The sequence below is a fragment of the Diplotaxodon limnothrissa genome, linkage group LG23 (genome assembly GCF_057381915.1).
Source record: "Diplotaxodon limnothrissa isolate DT_005_m linkage group LG23, D_limnothrissa_male_GT1.1, whole genome shotgun sequence".
NCBI classification, from domain to species: Eukaryota; Metazoa; Chordata; class Actinopteri; order Cichliformes; family Cichlidae; genus Diplotaxodon; species Diplotaxodon limnothrissa.
This window is the reverse complement of record NC_140617.1, coordinates 25,157,118-25,176,527: the sequence shown is the minus strand read 5'-3', so window position 1 is coordinate 25,176,527 and position 19,410 is coordinate 25,157,118. Positions and strand designations below refer to the sequence as shown.

Sequence of the window (19,410 nt, the reverse complement as noted above, 5' to 3'; positions counted from 1 at the left end):
GCTCCAGAGAGGCTGTTTGTGATAGTAGCACTAACCGAGTAACGAACGTAGAGACGGACGTCACGTCAGCTGTGCTTTAACCTGGGAAATAAAAACAGGCTGTATACACGTGAATTTTACTTTATTTCAAACACACAAGTGGTAACAATCGAAGAATTAAGGTGTATGTGGAAGGTGATGGTGAAAAAGAATAAAATGAATGGCTGGAGGACCAATCCTGAGGAAACAAACAAACAAGTTTTTAAATTAAAGTATCAAATTCATTTTAAAAACTATGAGCATGTTTGTCTTTCTCATAAATTCACATTTTCTCCTTGTAAGTAGATCAGTTTTTCCTCCAACTTACACTTTGTTTCTCACAAATTTCCAAATTACAATTTCTTGTCTTGTAAATTTGTAAAAACAATTTTTTTGTAAATGTATTATTTTGTCCTCATAATTTACTTTTTTTTAATGTATCATTTTTACTCATAAATTTGCATGTTATTCATAAGTTTGTCATTTTCCATTTTTGTAAATTTATCATTCTCATAAATTAACAAATTTTAACTTGCTAACCAACATTTTCTTTTTAACCAATTTAACGGGTTTTGTTTTGTTTTGTTTTTTTAATGTCATTTTCCCCCATAAAATTTTCTAAAAGCCTTTTTTCCTATGAGTGTAAATTTTTTTAGTTCATAATTTTCTCGTTGTTTCCCCACAAATTTGCCATTTCTTCTTAAACTGTGCCATGAATGACAACATATACCAAATAAGTTGATCTATTCAAATGAAATTCAGCTCGTGGTTCTCCAAAGATTTATCTCTCTGTAGTTCTGCAGTTATAATAAACATAAGACTTTTTTTGAAATTGCCACATGGGGGTTAAAAGATGGCGTCTTTGTAGCACAGGGGGTGTTAACATCTTAGACATTCCTGTCATTTAGCTGTGTTAATCCTAACGTATTTCTAGAAGGTGTAGATGACAGTGTCCCAAACGTCATACTTGTACTCATGCTGCCAAGCCTAACCCTGAATGCCAGCACAACCATCAGTCCTGACTTGTCACATAGAAATAAATCATTAATTGTAAAGAGCTTCTGTACTCATATGAGAATTTTGTGCTGCTAACAGGAAACTCCAGGGTGGGAAGGCTAAATGAGCATGACTCTTAAATCAACCTTTTTAATCTTTATCATTTCAGGGTTTTACTGTGGAAAGTCAGACTACCCAGAGAACATGAATGTGAGTTACTTTCAGACTTTTGGTCGGTCAAAGATTGTAAAAACCTTTGAAACGTTTACTCACCCATGGGCATGAATCTCATGGTATTTGGGGGCTTTTAATGATTTCTTTGAACTGTTCTTTTTTTAGTGGTGGAAAAAGTTAATGTATGTTATATAATTCTATCTATAAAAGCTTTAAAAAACAAGAACTGTGTGCACAACTTTAATTTTATACATATACACTCCCATTAATTTGTGGCTTAATGTCTCTTAGCATGTTGGACCTCAACCAGACACTTTTGGTAGCCACCAACAAGCTTCTGGAATAATCCTGGCTCAGATCTAACAGCTCTTCTTGGCAGAATAGGAAGAATTCATTTAAATTGGGTGGTTTCTTGGCACAATCTAGGCTTTTAAGCTCAGTTCAAACATTTTCAACAGGGTTGAGGTCGGAGCTTTGGGAAGGCCATTCTAGAAGCTCAGTGTTAGCCTGCTTTATCTGTTCTGTAACCAGTTTTTATGTTTTTGGGATCATTGTCATGTTGGAACACCCAACTGTGTCCAAGTTTCAACCATCTAGCTGCTAATTTGAAGTGAAGAATTTGGAGTCCTCCCCCTTCATTATTCCAACCATTTTGTATAATGTATCATTACCACTGGCAGCAAAACGGCCTCCGATTCTACCACCACCATGCTTGACAGCTGGTACAGTGTTCTCAGGTTTGAAAGCCTCACCTTTACCAGTCATGATACTTTACAGTTTGGGTCTTCTTCCAGACCTTTAAAACATGGTGATAGATCTTAATAACAGCTGTACTTGCATACAGTGAGTTAAATGGATGATCTTGGAATCTGCAGTTGGCTCCAAAAAATATTCCCAACTTGGGTAAATCAACAATTCTCTTTCTTGGATCGTCACTTGGAGTTCCTTGAACTTTCCCATTGTTCTGAGTATTGGTCAATTCAATGAGTGCTGTCAAACAATCACTTTAATGCTGCAAAGAGCAATGACGAGTTACATTAAAGATTTAAGCTGTACAATCATTCCACCATAGAAAAAGAACAGTTGAAAGAAATCATTAAAAATTAGCATCACACGGCCTTTCAGGTGAAACTTTTCTGTGTAAAGTTTTACATATTAAAATCGAACATTAACCAAACTGTTATTTCATATTCTAAATTTTCACCTTAGTCAACTTCACATGCGCACACACATTTCAGCTCCACGTGGACTGTGTGGACCCGATCCTTTGGTAGTCCAACTCCTGCCCCTTGGATGTTGTTTACAACCCCCTGACTTTTAGAACCAGTGACAGGAAGACCTCCGCAAAGTCAGACTTCACTTCGAGGTGCTATCAGGCACTTCAGTTTCTTTAAACATCAGGAGATGAATCCTTAATCAAAATCAAGTAAAAAAAAGAAAAAGAAAAAAAAGACTTGAATCTGCAAGTATGAGATTTATTTTTGCTTGCAAAGTTGTATTTTTTCTGTATTTTACAACACAGCATTAATTAAAAAGCCATAAATTCTCACTGGTATCAACTAAGTTTATTAATTTGGTGCACAAAAAAGGCAAGACTAACAGCACTACCATCATTACAGAGGTAAAAACACAAGAGGTGTCCATTGGGGAAGAATCAGACGATTCGATAGTGAGATACACAAGGGGAACACTATACATGGAAATCAATACAAATCACGTTCAAAAACAGGAAGTGGCAGTGATTGGAGTTGTTGCGCTTGTCAAGAAGTACCAGCACAACGTGTTGACATACGACTCCTCGAGTGGCCGCTGAGGCTGGGGTGTACCGTGTTTTTTAAAGCTGATGACAAGCAGGAGAAAAATATTTTCAGCTGTAAGCGTACTGAATGATCAAGTGCTCAGTTTGTTGCTACATTTAAAATTACAAAGCTCAGGCTTTTTGTACAATCCTGTGGGGGGAAAACACTCAAAATCTGTTTCATTCAATCGGTGCATATCTCCACTTCTGGATGGTAGAAAAAAACAGCACAAATGATTTAAATCACTGTCACATCGTACATAAAATCTTTACTATATACATACAAAAGAGCACACGTGAATGTACAGAATGAAATCCAAAGAGTCGTAAAATGATGGAAGACTAATTATGGTAAAAGCTTTGCTGCACTGTTCTCTTTAAAAAGTGAATTTACTTGAAAATATTGCTATTTGAACCATTGTTTTTCACACTGTATCATGGTTCAACAGTTTTAAATGTTTTATTGTGGATATTTTTACCCACTTTTAGTGGGTTTTTACCCGACCTTCAGTGGGTACCCATATTTACCCACTGAAGATTTCTTGGAAACATGGATAAACCTGCCTTGTCCTGCCAGGTAGGAAAGGCATGAAAGAGTATGGTTGGCCTTTTTGTTCAATATTTCACTAAAATACTTCTTTGTATAAATATTAAGAGCGTAAGTACTCAGATTTATGCTACCAGTTGTCCTCTGAGCTCAATGGTAGCATGCTAATATGGTCACAATAGTTAAGCTTAACATGCTAAGCGAGTATATGTATATGCCTTGTAGGGCCGCAGACCAGTCAGCACGCCCCTTATAAAATGTGTATTCCCTGACTGGTTGGTGAGTGGTTGCTGGCTGTCGTTGTGTAAAATAGTTTGCAAAACAGGGTACTGCCTCAAAAACCTTGTTGCAATTGCTTTGGTCGCTAGCAGATTACTGCGGTCGTCCACAGTTTGCATGGAATTTGTCTGCAAACACTCACCAGTCAACCAATGAGTGGTAATGAAACATGAACAAGTGTAGCACCACCTAGAACATTTGCGTTCAAAGTAAAAGCTGCTGAACCAACATATTTCAAAAGGCAACACTTTTACTGTAAAGGCAGTCTGTGCTCTATTCTTCACAGTTTTACTATCGCTTCGTGAGTAGTTGACAAGACATGAAGTGTTTGCAAACCAGGTGGAGACTTCCGTGCAAACTCTGTGCCAAATCGGCCCTCTATTTTGTTACAGCCAGCTTCACCTAGCAACAGTAACCTCCAACAACCTTTTGCTAATCTGGGAAAACACATTTTTCCATAGTGAACGGCAGTTACAAGGGGGTCACTGGTCTTAGCAATGGATTCCACAGCGACTGCCCACAACAAGCAAAAGATCCCCCAGTTCAAGACCAGGAGGAAATACCTTGTGGGTTGCATCAGGATGAGTATCCTGCCCAATCAAATGTGCAGCACTGCCCACTGTGGAAACCCTTAGTGAATAATGGGAGAGCTTAATGTAGTTTTCTTTTGGTTGGAGAATTTTTTTTTTCCTAGCAGCCTTCCAGTGCCAGGCAGTCGCCATCAGCTCTCTACGTCTTGTGTAAATGAGGCCTTAGTCATCTTATTTCAGCTAATATTTCTCATATTTGCTGGTTAGACACAAAGTACAACAGACATTATTATTAGTCTTGCAGGAACTGAACCGTTGAAAATTTGACCATGGACTGTTTAAAGGATGGACAAAGTCAAGCTAATGCAGGAGCGCCTTAAAGGTGCATTCTGATATCCAGCAGGGGGCGAGTCCTCTGACTGCAAAAAGACTTTGGGTCATATAAACCTTTACAGAAAACCGCCCACAGTTCCTAGTTGACAAGTTACAGACAAAGTTGCCAGTTTCAGAACATAGTCGTTCCAACCTCGTTTTAAAAATCTTAATACTGAGCAAGCAGTTTCTCAGTCAAATCCACACCTTACACATCATAGCTGGTTTCAAACATCACAGTGTTTGAAACCAGCTGTGATGTTTGAAACCAGCTGGGGAAAACACTCATCCACTGAAGCACTTAACAGGCCAATGGATGATGCTCTGGTGGCTAGGTCCATCTTTTATACAGTCTATGACTTTGACTTTAAGATGATGCAGCGTGGAAATTTAAGGGTCAGCAAAGTTCTTACAAATCATCCTGAGAGGAACATTAATATACATGGCTATCCATCCAACCAAATGTCAGCCTTATAGTGAACCGGAGAGAAAAATACGTTTGTGATTGAAATAACTGTGATACAGTATCAGGAAACAATGAGCCTCTGTACACATTCTAACAGTAAACCACCAACAGTTGTTGAAATGGTTTACCAACGGACCAACGAGCTCACAGACCGCTACAATGGCATTGCCTTCTGTTGAGCTGCACTATATCAGTGTAGCAAAGAAGCGCTCTCTGGACCAAAAGAGGAGAACCATTATTATAAACTGAAGCGTTCATTCAAACCCAGATTTTTTTCCCTCCCTCTAGAAAATATAAACCTATGTTGATGCCTACTGTGTGAGTATATATATATATATATATAAATAGATTTGGGCATGCAGGTACAGCTAAAAGCAGATCTCCAAGGCACCAATTGCACAATGCTGTCAAGAAATTAGTTTCAAAGGGTAATGCTGTACCCGAAAAGATGTTCAGGTATTAAGAAAAAAGTAAATCAAATCATAATTTATTGTCAAGCAACAGATTCTTTCAGTTACAGAGGACTTGCTATGCTTGTTACCATCTCCATGTTGTTATTCTTGGACTCTACTGCAGTAGCTTTGCATTATTCAAGGATCAAAATAATAAATATTCCTTATACTGAGCCCTGGAGTAGCCTATCTTAGACTATTTGTCTTCTAAATGGCTTCCACTAACAAACAGAGGATTTGAACAACAAGTGGGTGGGGCAAAGACAGCCCCACTCTCTGACATCATCCAGAGCCAACAGCAGAAAAAACTGTCTGAAAGCAAGTATTTAAAGTAGACTGAAGCCGGCACTTTTCCTTGCAGAGGTTACTTAGACATACACTGACCTCATCAATTAAAACCTAATAGGTAGCACAATAAGTCCACTTTGTCCACTGTGTGACAACAGCATATTTATAACAGTATCCCTCAAAGAAAAGTAGCAACTGTACCACTGATTGTTTCCAATAGTTAATCTAATTCTTTGGGCTCTTACGAATCCCGTTAAACAAGTCTTGACACGTTTTGTCATACAAATAAATGTGGACAACTGTAAATGGAAATAAATGGGAAAACAATTCAGTCTAAGTAATCTATGATGAATTGCTGTTAACGGTAAAATGCAAATATATTCATACGCACGGTGAAAACATTCATTTTCATGCATTCAAAAACAGATGTAGGCTAAAAACCTTAAACTTCAGACATGAACTTCAAAATGGCAGCTTTGCTTTGCTTTACAATGTACATCAAAATTTCAATCCAAAGGTTCTGGAGTCAGTCAAAAGTTGGAAAGCTGAAGCTCGTTTTCCTTTTACTTACACTCAGTTTAGTTAACAAATCCCAGAGCGTCATTTATGGTGGAATGAGGCAGTAGGATACAAAGCGAGATGCGAGTGCTGCGGACTGGGAAAGCTTCTTCGTCTTATTTAATATACAGCAGGCATTTATGGTGAGGATAAGTGCACTACACATTGACCTGTATCTGTGTCCATCCTGCAAACTCACCAGATTTTTTTTATACTAAATATCGAAACACACCACCTTTGCGTAACCCTATTTAACGATTACAGGCAGTAAGAAGGCACCCTCTATAATGCCAGAACCGGATACTGTGGGACATCGTGTTCACATGGACATCTGCTGTGAGGAATCTCGCTGGTGATCGTCAGATTTGGGAGAATGAGAGAACACGGTGCACAAACTCGTCTTAACAGCAGCTACATAACGTGACACAGATGCTGATTCATTTCTTGAGCTAGCTTATGCATTCTTTGGCAAAGTTGTACAATCACAGAACTCAACAACAACAATGCCTGTGTGAACACAAACTCATATGAATTACTTAATTTGGATTTTAACTGAAGCACTGATGGGTGGGGAAATGAGCCTGAGAAGCTTTAGCTTCTCTTGGTCAGAGGTCTGCCCTCCCGGATGTGCTTGGCGCTCCTCTTTTCCGTCTTCCCCTTCTCCCTAACCTTCCTCAGGCGCCGGGGAGGTGGTGTACCTCTTGATTCACTGTCCTCCTGAGCGCTGGATGTATCCATCCCATCACGCTCTTCAGGAATATTCGGAATGGCCCCACTGCTCCCATCTAAAATGTTCCTCAGGGACGGGTCCTCTGGTGTGCAGGTAGCAGTGGTGCCGCTCTCACTGCTGCTCAGGTCCTGCTCTTCGCCGTACCGCCCGCCACGGCTGTGGTGCGGCAGGGAAGAAGCCCTGATAGAAGGTCGGTCACGCTCCGTCTCGCGGATGCTTTGCTGAGGCTCGTTCATGTCCACCCCTGAGTCCAGGCTGGTGTCGTTGCTGCTTGGCGGGCGGTGGTGGCTCTGGAGCTCAATGATGGAGTGGCGGACCTGCGCTGCTGGCTTCCCGTCTAAGGAGACAAACCAGGCTCTGGGGTGAGACGACAAGGACTTGCCACGTGTCAGCTCCAGCAAGGTGCGCTCTGAAATCCCCTGCAACTCACTGGGCACGCCGTGCCCGGTGTTGAAGCCCTCCATGCCAGCTGCCTCATTAAGAGTCCCAGGCACAGAGACGGAGGATTCAAGGAGGTTACTGTAGCGTCCCCACACACTGTTAGGGCCTTGCCCCTGAGGGGGCGTCTCCAGAGGCTGGGTATCATCTTGGCTACTCTGCTGTGGGCTGCTCCCACCTTGTGAGTGGTGGTGAGGAATTTTGGGTAGTGTCTGGGTGTAGCTGTCTTTACTTGCAGGCTCTGAGTGAGCATCATACTCACTTCCGTTGCGGGGGAAGGTGGCGGACTTGCAGCCTGGTAGCTGCTGCTCCTGAGCACTGAAGAGCTCGGGAGCGGGAATAATGGCCACTGGCTGGTTGTAGATATGGACCAGCTTATCCTGAAAGAAGTTGTCGCAGTTGATGTTGGCCCGGTTCTGCTCCGACTTCTCCCTTAATCGAGACACCTCCTCACTGTTGATGTAGTGAGGTGGCGGCTGAGGACCCTTCATCCGATCTGGAGTGATGTTCTCATAAAGCGGTGCCGTGGCACGAGTCCCTGGATCCTCCACATAGATGTTATAGTTGGCTTTGTGCCTTGGAGTAGATGACGGTTCGCACTGGATGCTGCAGGTGGCGAGGCTGTTGTCGCCAGATCGGAACAACAAGCCCTCTTCCATGTGGGTGGAGGTGGTTTGGTCTTTCTTTACAACCGTCAATTTGGAAAAACGTGCTCTCCTCCTCCTGGGCTCTCGATAAGAACCTCTGTACATGGGAGAAGCAAAAGTTAAGCAGGACAAGCTTTGGTCTACAGGCTTTTCAGACTCACTCAAAGAACCTTTAAAGTAGGAACTGTTTCACTATTTCATTACTAACAGCCTATCAAAGCTGAACACAGAGTACCACATTTACTTGTTAAGCAGCTCTTGAGAGTTAGCATAACTCTGGCAGAAGATATTGCTAAAGTTGCAACAAGCATTGTAATCTGTCTTTTTAGGTTTTCAGTCATCCAGGTCATACTAGTCTTAAGAGCTTGGTAGAAGGTGAGGGGTCCAGTTTGTTTAGTCACTCTTAAGACTAGCATTGCAATCCTTTCTGCTAATTGTGCACCTGCACTCTTCTACTTTTATCACGTATATTTTCCCAGTTTGACTGTGCCCTTGCAGCAACTTGATTCTTTTCTTTTTCAGCCATTCTGTTGCAGATTTGCTGCTGTGCTTCAGATCATTGTCCTGCTGCATGACCCAGTTTGGACCTTGTTAAGTCTTTTATAATTGTACTTTAACATGCTGATACAGTGCTATGGTGCAGAGTTAAGATAACTGATATGGTGGAGTTGCAACAAGCATGGCAATCATTTCTCCTAGTGCTGCAGCTGCACAGTCTTCTGATCCACTTTACTGATAAAAAGCATGCATAGTTTACCATTTTTACTAAAAATGCTTGAATAATCTAGCAATTTTTTGCAGCGATATATAGGGAAGGCTAAGCTAAGGCTACAGCTAGCAGCTTTAGCCTAGCCTTCTCTGTATGAAAGGTGTCAGAACAGAAGCTAACAAAGTTCTGTTTTAATTAGAAATTTTTGAGCCCAAAAATTGTCTTTAGTTTATATAGCAAATTTATATCTGTTCCAAACAACTGTTAACTGTTTCCTTGATTACTAAAAACTGCCATATTGAGCCATATTGTTTGAGCCCTAATTTAAAGTGACATTGTAACCAGTTAGGCCAAAGAGAAATTTACTGATACTGTTAAAGGCCTGTGAAAATCTAAGCACAACCCATAGCAGAAATAACTTGAAGTAATTATTTCTGTATGGCTTTATCATTTTCTGAGATTGTTAGGAATTTTCTGTATGCAAAGTCGCAGGCAAATCTGAAGAATAAAACTGCTATGATGATTTCTTTAGAGATGCATTAGAAGGCAATCTTGAAGCTATGGATGCACTCTTAGATCACACCTTTTTAATCTGCCTCTTGTTGATCAGCATTGCATATATTGTCAATTGAAAACATTTCTAGAAGGGTTTCTTACCCACAGTGGCACAAGAGCAGGGACAGAAATCCGATCACTATGGCCAGAGTTCCACCCAGTATTCCTACCAACAGGTAGGTATGGTAAGATAGGAAATCCAAAGAGTTTGCATGTCCCAGATAATCTAAAAGGATAAATGTATAAGAAGGTGTGAAACAGGTCTAAACAAAAATAGCATTCACATGTGTTAATGAAGGTCAATGAGGTATCTACCTCTTGATGAAGGCAGAGGGGCGGCGATCCAGTAGCCCAGATGGGAAGCGGTGTAGGTCCAAACCAGCTCATTTCCAACCGTTTTAACTATTCCCAGACCATGATTCTCCCAGCCACCTTCAAACAGCAAGGAAAATAGCATGAGAGGAAATTTCTTTTAAGTCTTTTTCTTGTAATTCAGCTGCTCTGCTGCTATTTGCATTGCTACCTGTCTTCTGGTTGAAGGCCCAGGCTGGCACAGTATCAGAGGCCCTGAGGTGTGTGTGGTGGCCCAGCGGCAGACTGATCTGGATGGGTCCTCGAACCTGTATCTCCTCGCCACCGGAGTACAGCAGGACGCTGATGGCTGCCACGGCTTTCAGATCAATACTTCTGAAAACTGCAAAACAGTCCATGCCAGGAATGTAAATGGTAAAGCATATTGTTACCTCAATAAAAAAGTCATCCATCCATCTCCAAAGCCACACTTTCCAGTTCCTACTGGGGAATGCTGAAACAATCCCAGGCCAGACGAGATATATAATCTCTCCAGCAGGTTCTGGGTCTACCCCAGGATCTCCTTCTAGTTGGGTGTTCCTGGAAAACCTCCAAAGACAGGCACCCAAGAAGCATCCTAACCAGATACCCAAACCACCTAAAGTTCCTCACCCTATCCCTGAGGCTGAGCCAAACCACCCTACTGAGGAAGCTTACCTCAGCCCCTTGCACTTTGAATCACCTTGTTGTTGAATTGTGCTATACAAATAAATTTGCCTTGCCTTGCCTTGTATTCACGACTAATGTTCCCTCTAAGCTGCGCACGTGTGCAATTGCCCACTGCTGGCACGGTCTCTGCGCACAGAAAATCTGCGTTGTGCACAAAAAAAAATCTAACCTTAATTGAAATTGAAATTAAAATTTCAACAATTCTGTTTTGCAGTGTTAGTCAGTACGTGACTGGCTGCTCCAGTATGGGATTAGAACGATGCCACCTTATCCCATAGTCCAGCCAATAATGCGATTCACATTCGTATATACGCAGCTAATCAACGTCGTTGACAGGCTACGACAGCGTCCTTATGTGCCGACACCGGTGTTTTAGCTAGCGAAGCAGCGTGGCTGATGTGGAGTGAAGCCACGTTAATGACAACGTGTACAACCATTGGAGATGTGAGCAGGACTGACGGAAGAATTGACGGGAAAAGTGTTGACTTTATACCAGTTTTTAAATTGTGTTGATAGGCCACGTAAAACCAGAGTTATGATAAAAAAATATATGCAATGTTTGTTTTCTTCCTGAATACTATCGTTGTTTATATTTACTGCGGGAAGAAACGTTCTATAAGAAAAAACGCTCGAAGTACGGAAGCACTCTCCGCCTGTGAGCAAAAACAAAACCAAAAACACCCCACCTTTTCCTATTGGTCGAAAAAAGTACCATGTCGACCAATCAAAAAATGATATGGCAAGTTGTTAAGAAACGGATGGAAGTTTTAGGAGTGACGGCGGTGTTTTGAGATGTGAGAGATTTGCGACATAGCGCAAATCTTATGTCGTTAGTGTGTAGTGTAGTCAATAGTTTTGTTGTGTGTCAGAACAATGAGGCGACTGCTGAATGTTACAGGTGTTACAGGAGTGATACATCTCCTGTTGTCAGGCCTGCAGGTATCAGGCTGTTGTTCTCCTTGATGCGGACAGAAATTATTTTTGGAGTGGCACAAATAATTTGTATGGCATCAAATTTGATGCCAAACAGCTGATTATGCTGTAAATAGTTTGAAATGTTTATTTAAAAAAAAAACACCTTGGCTGCATTTTTAAAAAAATAGCTGCCAAAAAACTTCGTTGTTTGCAAAACTCAGTTACTTTTTTGAAGAAGTAACTATATAATTAATTGCGCAACATTGGTCATTATATATTGTATTTTGCAGACAGAGTTACAGGACTCTCTCCCAGACCACAGACTCATACTCATAATACAACTCAGAGCTTTATAAAATAAAAAAAAGAAGAAATTTGTGTTTTCAAAATTTGAGTTCAAGTTAGTTTTACTTCCAATAGTGTTAACATCCTACACAGGTCAATGACTACATTTTTGTTTTACATTTTCATTGTAAGTGGGCTAAAGCAGTTAATTAAAAGTAGTCTAACATAAATGTAAATGCTGTAATTTAATAAACCATGTAACTTGGATGGATTCAATGCTGGCATGACCACAGTCGTCTGCTGTTGCTCACAGTGGTCCAAGTGTCCGCTCAGGGAGTGTGTGTGTTCGCTCAGACACATGGAAAATTAGAGGGAACATTGTTCACGACCTTACTTTTTCATTCTTTACCTAGATTTCATGACCAGAGGTAAAGGTTGGGATGTAGATGGAGCAGTAGATCAAAACCTGAACCACCCTAACCCACTACTGACAAGGAGTGTGAGCTGGGTGTGTGGACCCTTCAGCACCACAGACTGGTTTCTGGGACGTGGAACATCATTTTTCAAAGGCATGATTGATCTCTTTCATTCTGTACCTCTTTAACTGGACCAAATGTCATTGTGACGTTTAAAAAATCTGATCAGGAAATGTTTTTCTTTACCTGATTTGTTGCTGATGAAGCCCGGCGTGCAGTTGGTGCAGTCCTTCGCCAGGTGGGGATGTGGTACAGTCAGGTACGCCATCACCGAAGAGATGTTGGTCTTATCCGGGATCGTGAGAATGTTCTTTGGGAACTTCACCATCGGCTGGGATGAGCTGTCTGTGAAAACAAAATGGCAGGTTATCAGTAGGAATTTGGGCACATGTGCTTTTTAAGTCGATTCAGCCTTCTGCACATTTGTTACACATCTGCAAGCCGCTTTGCAAACCACTTCCACAACAGCTCCTCCTTTTAAAGGTGTAATTGAATCTTCTCTTTACTCAAATAATCTTTACAAGTGACTTTAGTTGAACTAAAGTCACTTGTAAAGTAGCCACATACAGCTCAGTTTGGTCTGCTGTTTCAATCTATCGATTTAACTGTGAAGCAAACTAGCTAAAATGAACCCTCACTGGGTAGTTGATCTTACAGTCAGTATGTTCACTTTACTAATGAAAGTCTTTTCAATGTAAAGAAGAGGGGCCCTGCCATCTACCCACTGGGTTGCTGTACACAGTGACAGAACACAAGTACATTAAAAACTGACTAAACTAAGAGCAGCCTGTGTGCAGAAAAGCAGTTTGTTTAGTTTTCTGCAGTCTGAAATCTGGAATTTGTCTTTGCTGAAGGTTGACAGCAGTGATACCTGCAGGAGTTAGCCTTAAGCAGCTTCACTACATTCATTTTAGAGAGGGAGGCATGTGTCACAGAGTTTAAATACCTGGAGTCAACCATCCCAAAGTAACAGATGGTGAACAAGAGAGTACAGGCAGGGTGGAGCGGTTGGAGACGAGTGACAGAGGGCAGCAAGAATGGAAAGGAAAGTTAAGAATATGGTTAATGGTTTGGACACAGTGGTGCTGACAAAAAGACAGGACACTGGGAGTAACCAAGGGAGACAAAAGTAGAAATGAGTACATCAGAGGGACGGTTTACTCTGGATATATTTTTACTGCTGTGCAGTAAGGCTGATGCACCAAACCAGGAACAGCAGCGCAGTGTTTGCAAACTATCCAGAGGGCTGAATCGTACCTCTGGGCAGACCGATTCCAGCCTCTGAAGCCACATGTTTAGACACCTCTGGTTTCGTCTCAGTGTCTCTGCCAAGTGTGTCCACTTTACACTGTCAAACACACTCAAAAGCCTACTTAAAGCAGTGTAAATTGAATACTAAAAGCCTAAACACAGTGTGTGTGTGTGTGTGTGTGTGTGTGTGTGTGTGTGTGTGTGTGTGTGTGTGTGTGAGAGAAGGAACTCACCAGGTACCTTCCCGGTGATGAGCACGGAGTCTTCATACAGCCAGATGTTCCCCTGACTGTGAGGCAGCAGCAGCAACGTGACAGAGGAGAAAACTGCCAGAGAACAAAGAGAAAGATCAGGAGCCAATCACAAGTACAGAAGAACAACAACGATCTGTCAGGTTTTCATGACCTATAACATCTGCTGGTGTGTTTGTTTGTTGGTTTGGTAGCTTGTAGAGCTACAAATCCAACAGCAGAGGGCGTCCAAACATTGGAGCACAGCAGAGTTCAGCTGTCTGGCTCAGCACCACAAAAGGGAGGCGTCTCTGCTAATGCAACTGTTCCCCCCACCCTTCCTGCATTTTCTCCTCCATAACACCTGCTCCCCACTTCCCTTTGAATCACCACCTGCTCCCTTGCCCCTTCTCCACACTAAGGCCAGCAGAATAAAAACATCCCCACCACCCCCCTGCTCTGGCAGGACAAAGACACTTTGCTGAGACAAGCATAGGTCTCATGCCGGCCTGAGGCAGACACCTCGACTCCAAGAGCGATCGATGAGGCGAGCACAGGACGCCACGCTCAGTTACACTCGACTGGGAACATAAATCGCCTCATCGTGGACAAACCTCAGAGACAAGTTGTGTGTTGTCGCTGACACTTCATTAATCTATAATGACAATGAATAATGGAGGCGAGTGTGTTTGTGTGTGTCTGAGTGTGTGGGAACTGTGCTAGCAATACTGTAAGCTCCACAGTCTTGTTTTTGGGTTTTTTACGTCACCTTTTAAAAGATTATTTACTGGTTTGGTCATTTTTAGGTTGGCAGTGAGCCCACTTTCTGAATTCTGTCTCTAAAGCACTTTAGACCAATAACAATACTCACCAATACCAGTACCGATATACCAGTATTGGTATTGGTAATATCTGCCCTGTATTTACTTGGTAATTGAAAATTAAAATTATTTAATAAAATTCAGTGGGCTACATACTGAACTTTGAGGATAGAAATAAAGTATTGATCCAGTACTGATATCAGTAATTGTTTCGATCTGCCCACCTCTGCTGGTTACTCACTTGGTCTCTTATTGGTGCTCCAGGGGAGCAGGCTGGGCACGTAGCCTCCCATGCTGCCCAGCAGGGTCAGACCGAGGCCCGGGCTGTACGGCACCCAGAGCAGAACCTCCCCCATCTCCCCGGTCTGGGCAGAAGTCCTCAAGGTGTGGTTGACGTAGACGTCCACCGAAGCCCCCGACAGGGGCTGGCGGGTCACCAGATCTCTCACCAGGACCTTCAGGGCAAACTGAGGCTCTGCAAAGAAGATGCCAGAGGAAAAAGAGGAGATCTGGGTTGCACGTGTCCCTCCTGCGTGCTCCGTAACCTTTCTCTCGCCATGAAAAAGTGATGAGGCGAGCACTTCTGCGGGGAGGGTGGAAAAATACATCCAGGAACCGAACGACAGCACAGAAGAGATGCAGTCTGACTTTTAAATACGAGCTTCCAGATAAATGCACTGTTTGCTGTTATTGACGGACACACACACACAGCCTCAGCTGTCCTTTGTGTGTTCACTAGGGACAGGATGTAAACACAGACTTTACTTACTGTATCAGCAGAGCAGCACAGGATTACCACACTCCCCTCCCTCCCTGTCTCCCATTAAGACATCACCTGCTCAGGCCAAAAAGATAAAAGCCTAATCCTCCACACCTCCATATTCCTCCTATTAATCCTATTACACTGGACTGTCTGATTCCAGTCCAGCAGTGTATCAGTGCGCTCCTGATTTCCTAATTTATTGCAGAAAGCCCCCTTTATTAACGCACCTGCACCATCAGTCATGCCCCACTGTTTCCTCTGCAGCTGATTTCCATTTTCAGTAACAATGACATCCCCCTCCTCCATCCTCCACCCCCCTCCATCCTCCAGCAAACACCCCCTTCCTCTTTGTTTATGTTTACCTGCTGATAGAGCCGAGAGGGTGGCGGCTCGGCTCGAGGCGGCGGTGTAGGTGCCGGACGGGTCTCCGGCCCCGGCCGTGAGGCCGCCGCCCTCCTCCAGTGCCGCTGCTGCCCTCGCCACCCCATCCAGGCAGGAGATCAGCAGCAGCGACGGCAAGAAGAGGAGCAGCGGCGGTGGGTGGCGTTCAGCGGCGGGCATGGCGAGAGGGGGAGCAGGCTCAAAGACATAACGGACCGCGAGGAATCGAGCTCTGGAGCGGGGAGCGCGATCACCGAGGCCTCGTCCCTCCCTCCCTCCGTCTGTGTGTCTGTCAGGGTTCCTGTGATGCTGGTGCCGAAAGAAGGAGGAGGCACCCCGCGGAGAGGAGATGCACTGGTGCTGAGGCTGGGCGTGTGGGGCCGAAGATCGTCTATATAAACCGCGATGTCTCACTCTGTTAGAGGAATGCGTGCGGTAATCGAGATTAAGCAAAATGAGGGCGTGTATCAGTAAACATACCCGGAGCAGAAGCACTGCCGCTGTTTTCTAACGTTTCATGGATGTTACTGTTTGACAAGAGCAGGGGTGCCCAATCCCAGTCCTCGAGAGCTACCGTCCTGCAGCTTTTAGACGCAGCTTTTTAGACGCTGACACACCTGAATCAACTGAATGGCTTGTTATCAGGCCTTTGCCAAACTTGATGGCATGCTGAAGAGGTAATCAAACCATTTGATTCAGCTGTGTTGGAGTAGGGATGCATCTAAAAGCTGCAGGATAGTAGATCTCGAGGACTGGGATTGGGCACCCCTGGACAAGAGTCTCTGCTGTCCGCGGGAAAAGTGTCAGAGTGAGCGCTCCTCTCTCTGCGTCATCTCTGATGAGACCCAACATGCTGTTACATCATCGGGGTCTGCGCGGCCCTCTGTCGGTAAACTGGGGACTCAACACTTCGGATCATACAGGGAATTCTTTATACTTTGCTATGTACATCTTTAAATAAATCACGTTTTTAAACATACATGTAAATACAGTAAATAAGGCAAACTCTCTTAGGCAGCTTTCTTGTCATGTCTTTAAGTAGTCTTCAGGAATAGTTCTCCAGGCTTCTTGAAGGACATTCAAAGCTCTTCTTTGGGTGTTTCTACCTTTAGATGATTTTCATAATTTTCATACCTCAGCCTTTTCTCTCCGTTTCCCTTCCTTAAGAATGGCTTGTTGACAGCCACTGAGACCATTTCTGATGAGGAACAATAGATGATCAGCTGAAGGTCCAGATGAATCTATCAGGTCCTGTGTCAGATTCTTTACTCTTTCTATAAGGACATGACTTGTGTTCTTTTTTGTATTTTTCATAGATTCAAAGAAATTGGAACAAATGATGTGTTTTTGTTACAGGCTGCTTAAAAAAGTGCCTAAAGATGTGTAGAAACAACACTGGCTCATCCCGTGACTTAGGAGCCTTTTTATGCTTGAGTGATAAGTGGCATAACAAAAACAACTGAAAATGAGTGAAAAAGCAGCAAATGCACAAATAAACACAGTAAAAGATCTTCAGAAAGCTGGAGAACTACTGCTCAAGAGCACTTTGAAAACTGACCAGAAAGTTGAACTCCTTGAAAGCAAAATATAAAGAAATGAGGGGCGGCTGATGAAATCAAAAGTTGAATTCAAATATAAGTGAAAATCTGAACCTGTGAAAACCTGGGTGATGAATTTCCATGACTTTCTTGAAATATCATCAACAGTTCAATAATTTCTGTATTTCTCTTGTTATATTTGGGTCGTTTTTTTTTGTGCTTTTTTGCTTTTTAAATAAATTAAAGGCTGTTGCCTGTTTTTAATTCAAGTGTTTGCCGTGTTCCTTAGTGTTGGTAAGTCCTTCAACTGGGTGTAAGATCATAAAAATTATTATAGGAGTGAACCCACTGTCAGTATCACCCTGCACTGTAGTGGTCTTGATTCATTACTCCATGGCATCAGCCTCAGAAATCTGATGAGAAGCTCTCTCTGAAAGCTTGTCAGACTTTTCCTCAGAATGATGGGTTTCAAAAATGTAGGAGACACCTCAAAAATTCTAAACTTGTTAGATCCTTCCATCCAAAGTGAGACTTTTAAATAAACCCAGAGGTTAAGAGTTATTTTGCTGCCATACCTTCAATTTTTTTTTCTTTCAAAGTTTTAGACTCTGAATCTTTGAGAAAACCCGAACCTTCTAAAAACATTGGGCGCTTTTTTAATGCTCTCCTTTGGGGTTTATGGTCAGCGCTGAAGTGTTTCAGGATCTTTATGGACTGGGTTTAGTGTATTTCTTTGAAAAAAAAAGTCAGTGAACACAGGTGATCCTTTTAAATCATATCAAAATACAGAGAATTATTTAAGTAATTGTTCTGGTGACTTCTGTTGATCACACTGCTGCCCTGTTACAAGATAACTGCCCTCTAGTGGTCACTATCAGGAACTACAACTCTGCATGTACATGATCATTTAAAAAACTTCAGGCTTTATATGCAAATACTGACATCAACAGTGAAACTGAGTGGAGCCTATCGCTGCTGACCCAAAGTCTGACTAATTAATGATAATTCTACAAGCTGTAACGGACGTACTCTCTCTGGTTATTTTATTAGGTACACCTACTACTGTGTGTGTGTTTAAGTGATGCTCAGCTCAGTCCAAAGAAAATGTCCTCTAGATCATTACACCACCAGCAGCTTGAAGCAGTCTGGCCATTATCTGACATCAACAGGGATCTGCTGCTCACTGGACATTTTCTCTTTTTCAGACCAGTCTCTTCAAACTCTAGAGACAGCAGATCCAGCAGATCTTCACGCAGACAAACAACCATGTCACATTCAAAGTCACTAAAACTAAAATGAGAAAACAGTCAGGTGTCACAATAAGATGCCCCACAAATTATTTGTGTCAGTAAAAGATTTTACTGACACAAAATCCACCACAAGACAGAGGAGAACACCACAGGGATAAACCCTGCAGGCCTGACAGCAGGTGTATCACTGCTCCTGTTTTCCACCTGGACAGTGCAATCTGCCTTTGTGACAGTCATTAGCACCCTCACTAACACACAAAACAACGACTACATAACACACTAAATGTCACAAATCTCTCATCTCTCGCTCTCTCTACCTTTCTCTCCAATTCGCTCGCTCCGTCTCGCTGCTGTCACTCTCAAACCTTCCCCTCTTCCTAAACAACCAAATCCCACATGCTGCCTTTTTTTTTTTCCTCTTCAAAGTTGGTTGACAGGGTACATTTTTCCACCAACAGGAAAGAGTTGGCTTTTTTTTGTCTTTACAGTTTTCGGACTGTCCTTAGAAAATGCTTTCTTCTTCTTTTTTCATTTCTTCTTTCTAGTATATAGAAAAAGGCATCGCTTATATATATTTTTTCATATCTCTGGACTTAGTGGCCTTTAATGAAAATTTCAAAACTGGTGTATACTTTGAAGTCCAAACTTTCAACACGAGCTGAAATAGAGACTCAGCGTGGCTGCAGCTTGTTTTTATGTCAGCTTAAATCAGTCATGTGATTTGGAGGTGCGCACACAGAGGGTTAATAACACTCACCTTCATTCCATTTCCAGACTGTAACAACCAAGCACCTGTGTGAAATCTTAAATGCCCATTGTGCTCTGGCACAATCATAGGCATCGGTTGCTACTGAAAACAAGAAATAACACCATGAGCTGAACCTGTTAATGGTGGTGGTGTGAAGCAGTGGGCAGCCACCAAT

At 42.5% G+C, this 19,410-nt stretch overlaps 1 protein-coding gene across 1 annotated transcript; it reads right to left on the bottom strand.

Annotated features, from left to right (window-relative positions):
- Window positions 1-7,069: 7,069 nt before the first annotated feature.
- fam171b (family with sequence similarity 171 member B) lies at window positions 7,070-15,918 on the bottom strand. Its single transcript, XM_085348573.1, has 8 exons — window positions 15,681-15,918; window positions 14,797-15,030; window positions 13,738-13,830; window positions 12,440-12,598; window positions 10,081-10,251; window positions 9,873-9,989; window positions 9,660-9,783; window positions 7,070-8,390 (listed from the first exon to the last, which is right to left on the bottom strand). Exons 1-8 carry the CDS (start codon window positions 15,877-15,879, stop codon window positions 7,070-7,072), a joined length of 2,418 nt encoding a protein of 805 aa, XP_085204699.1. The 5' UTR covers window positions 15,880-15,918.
- Window positions 15,919-19,410: the final 3,492 nt, after the last annotated feature.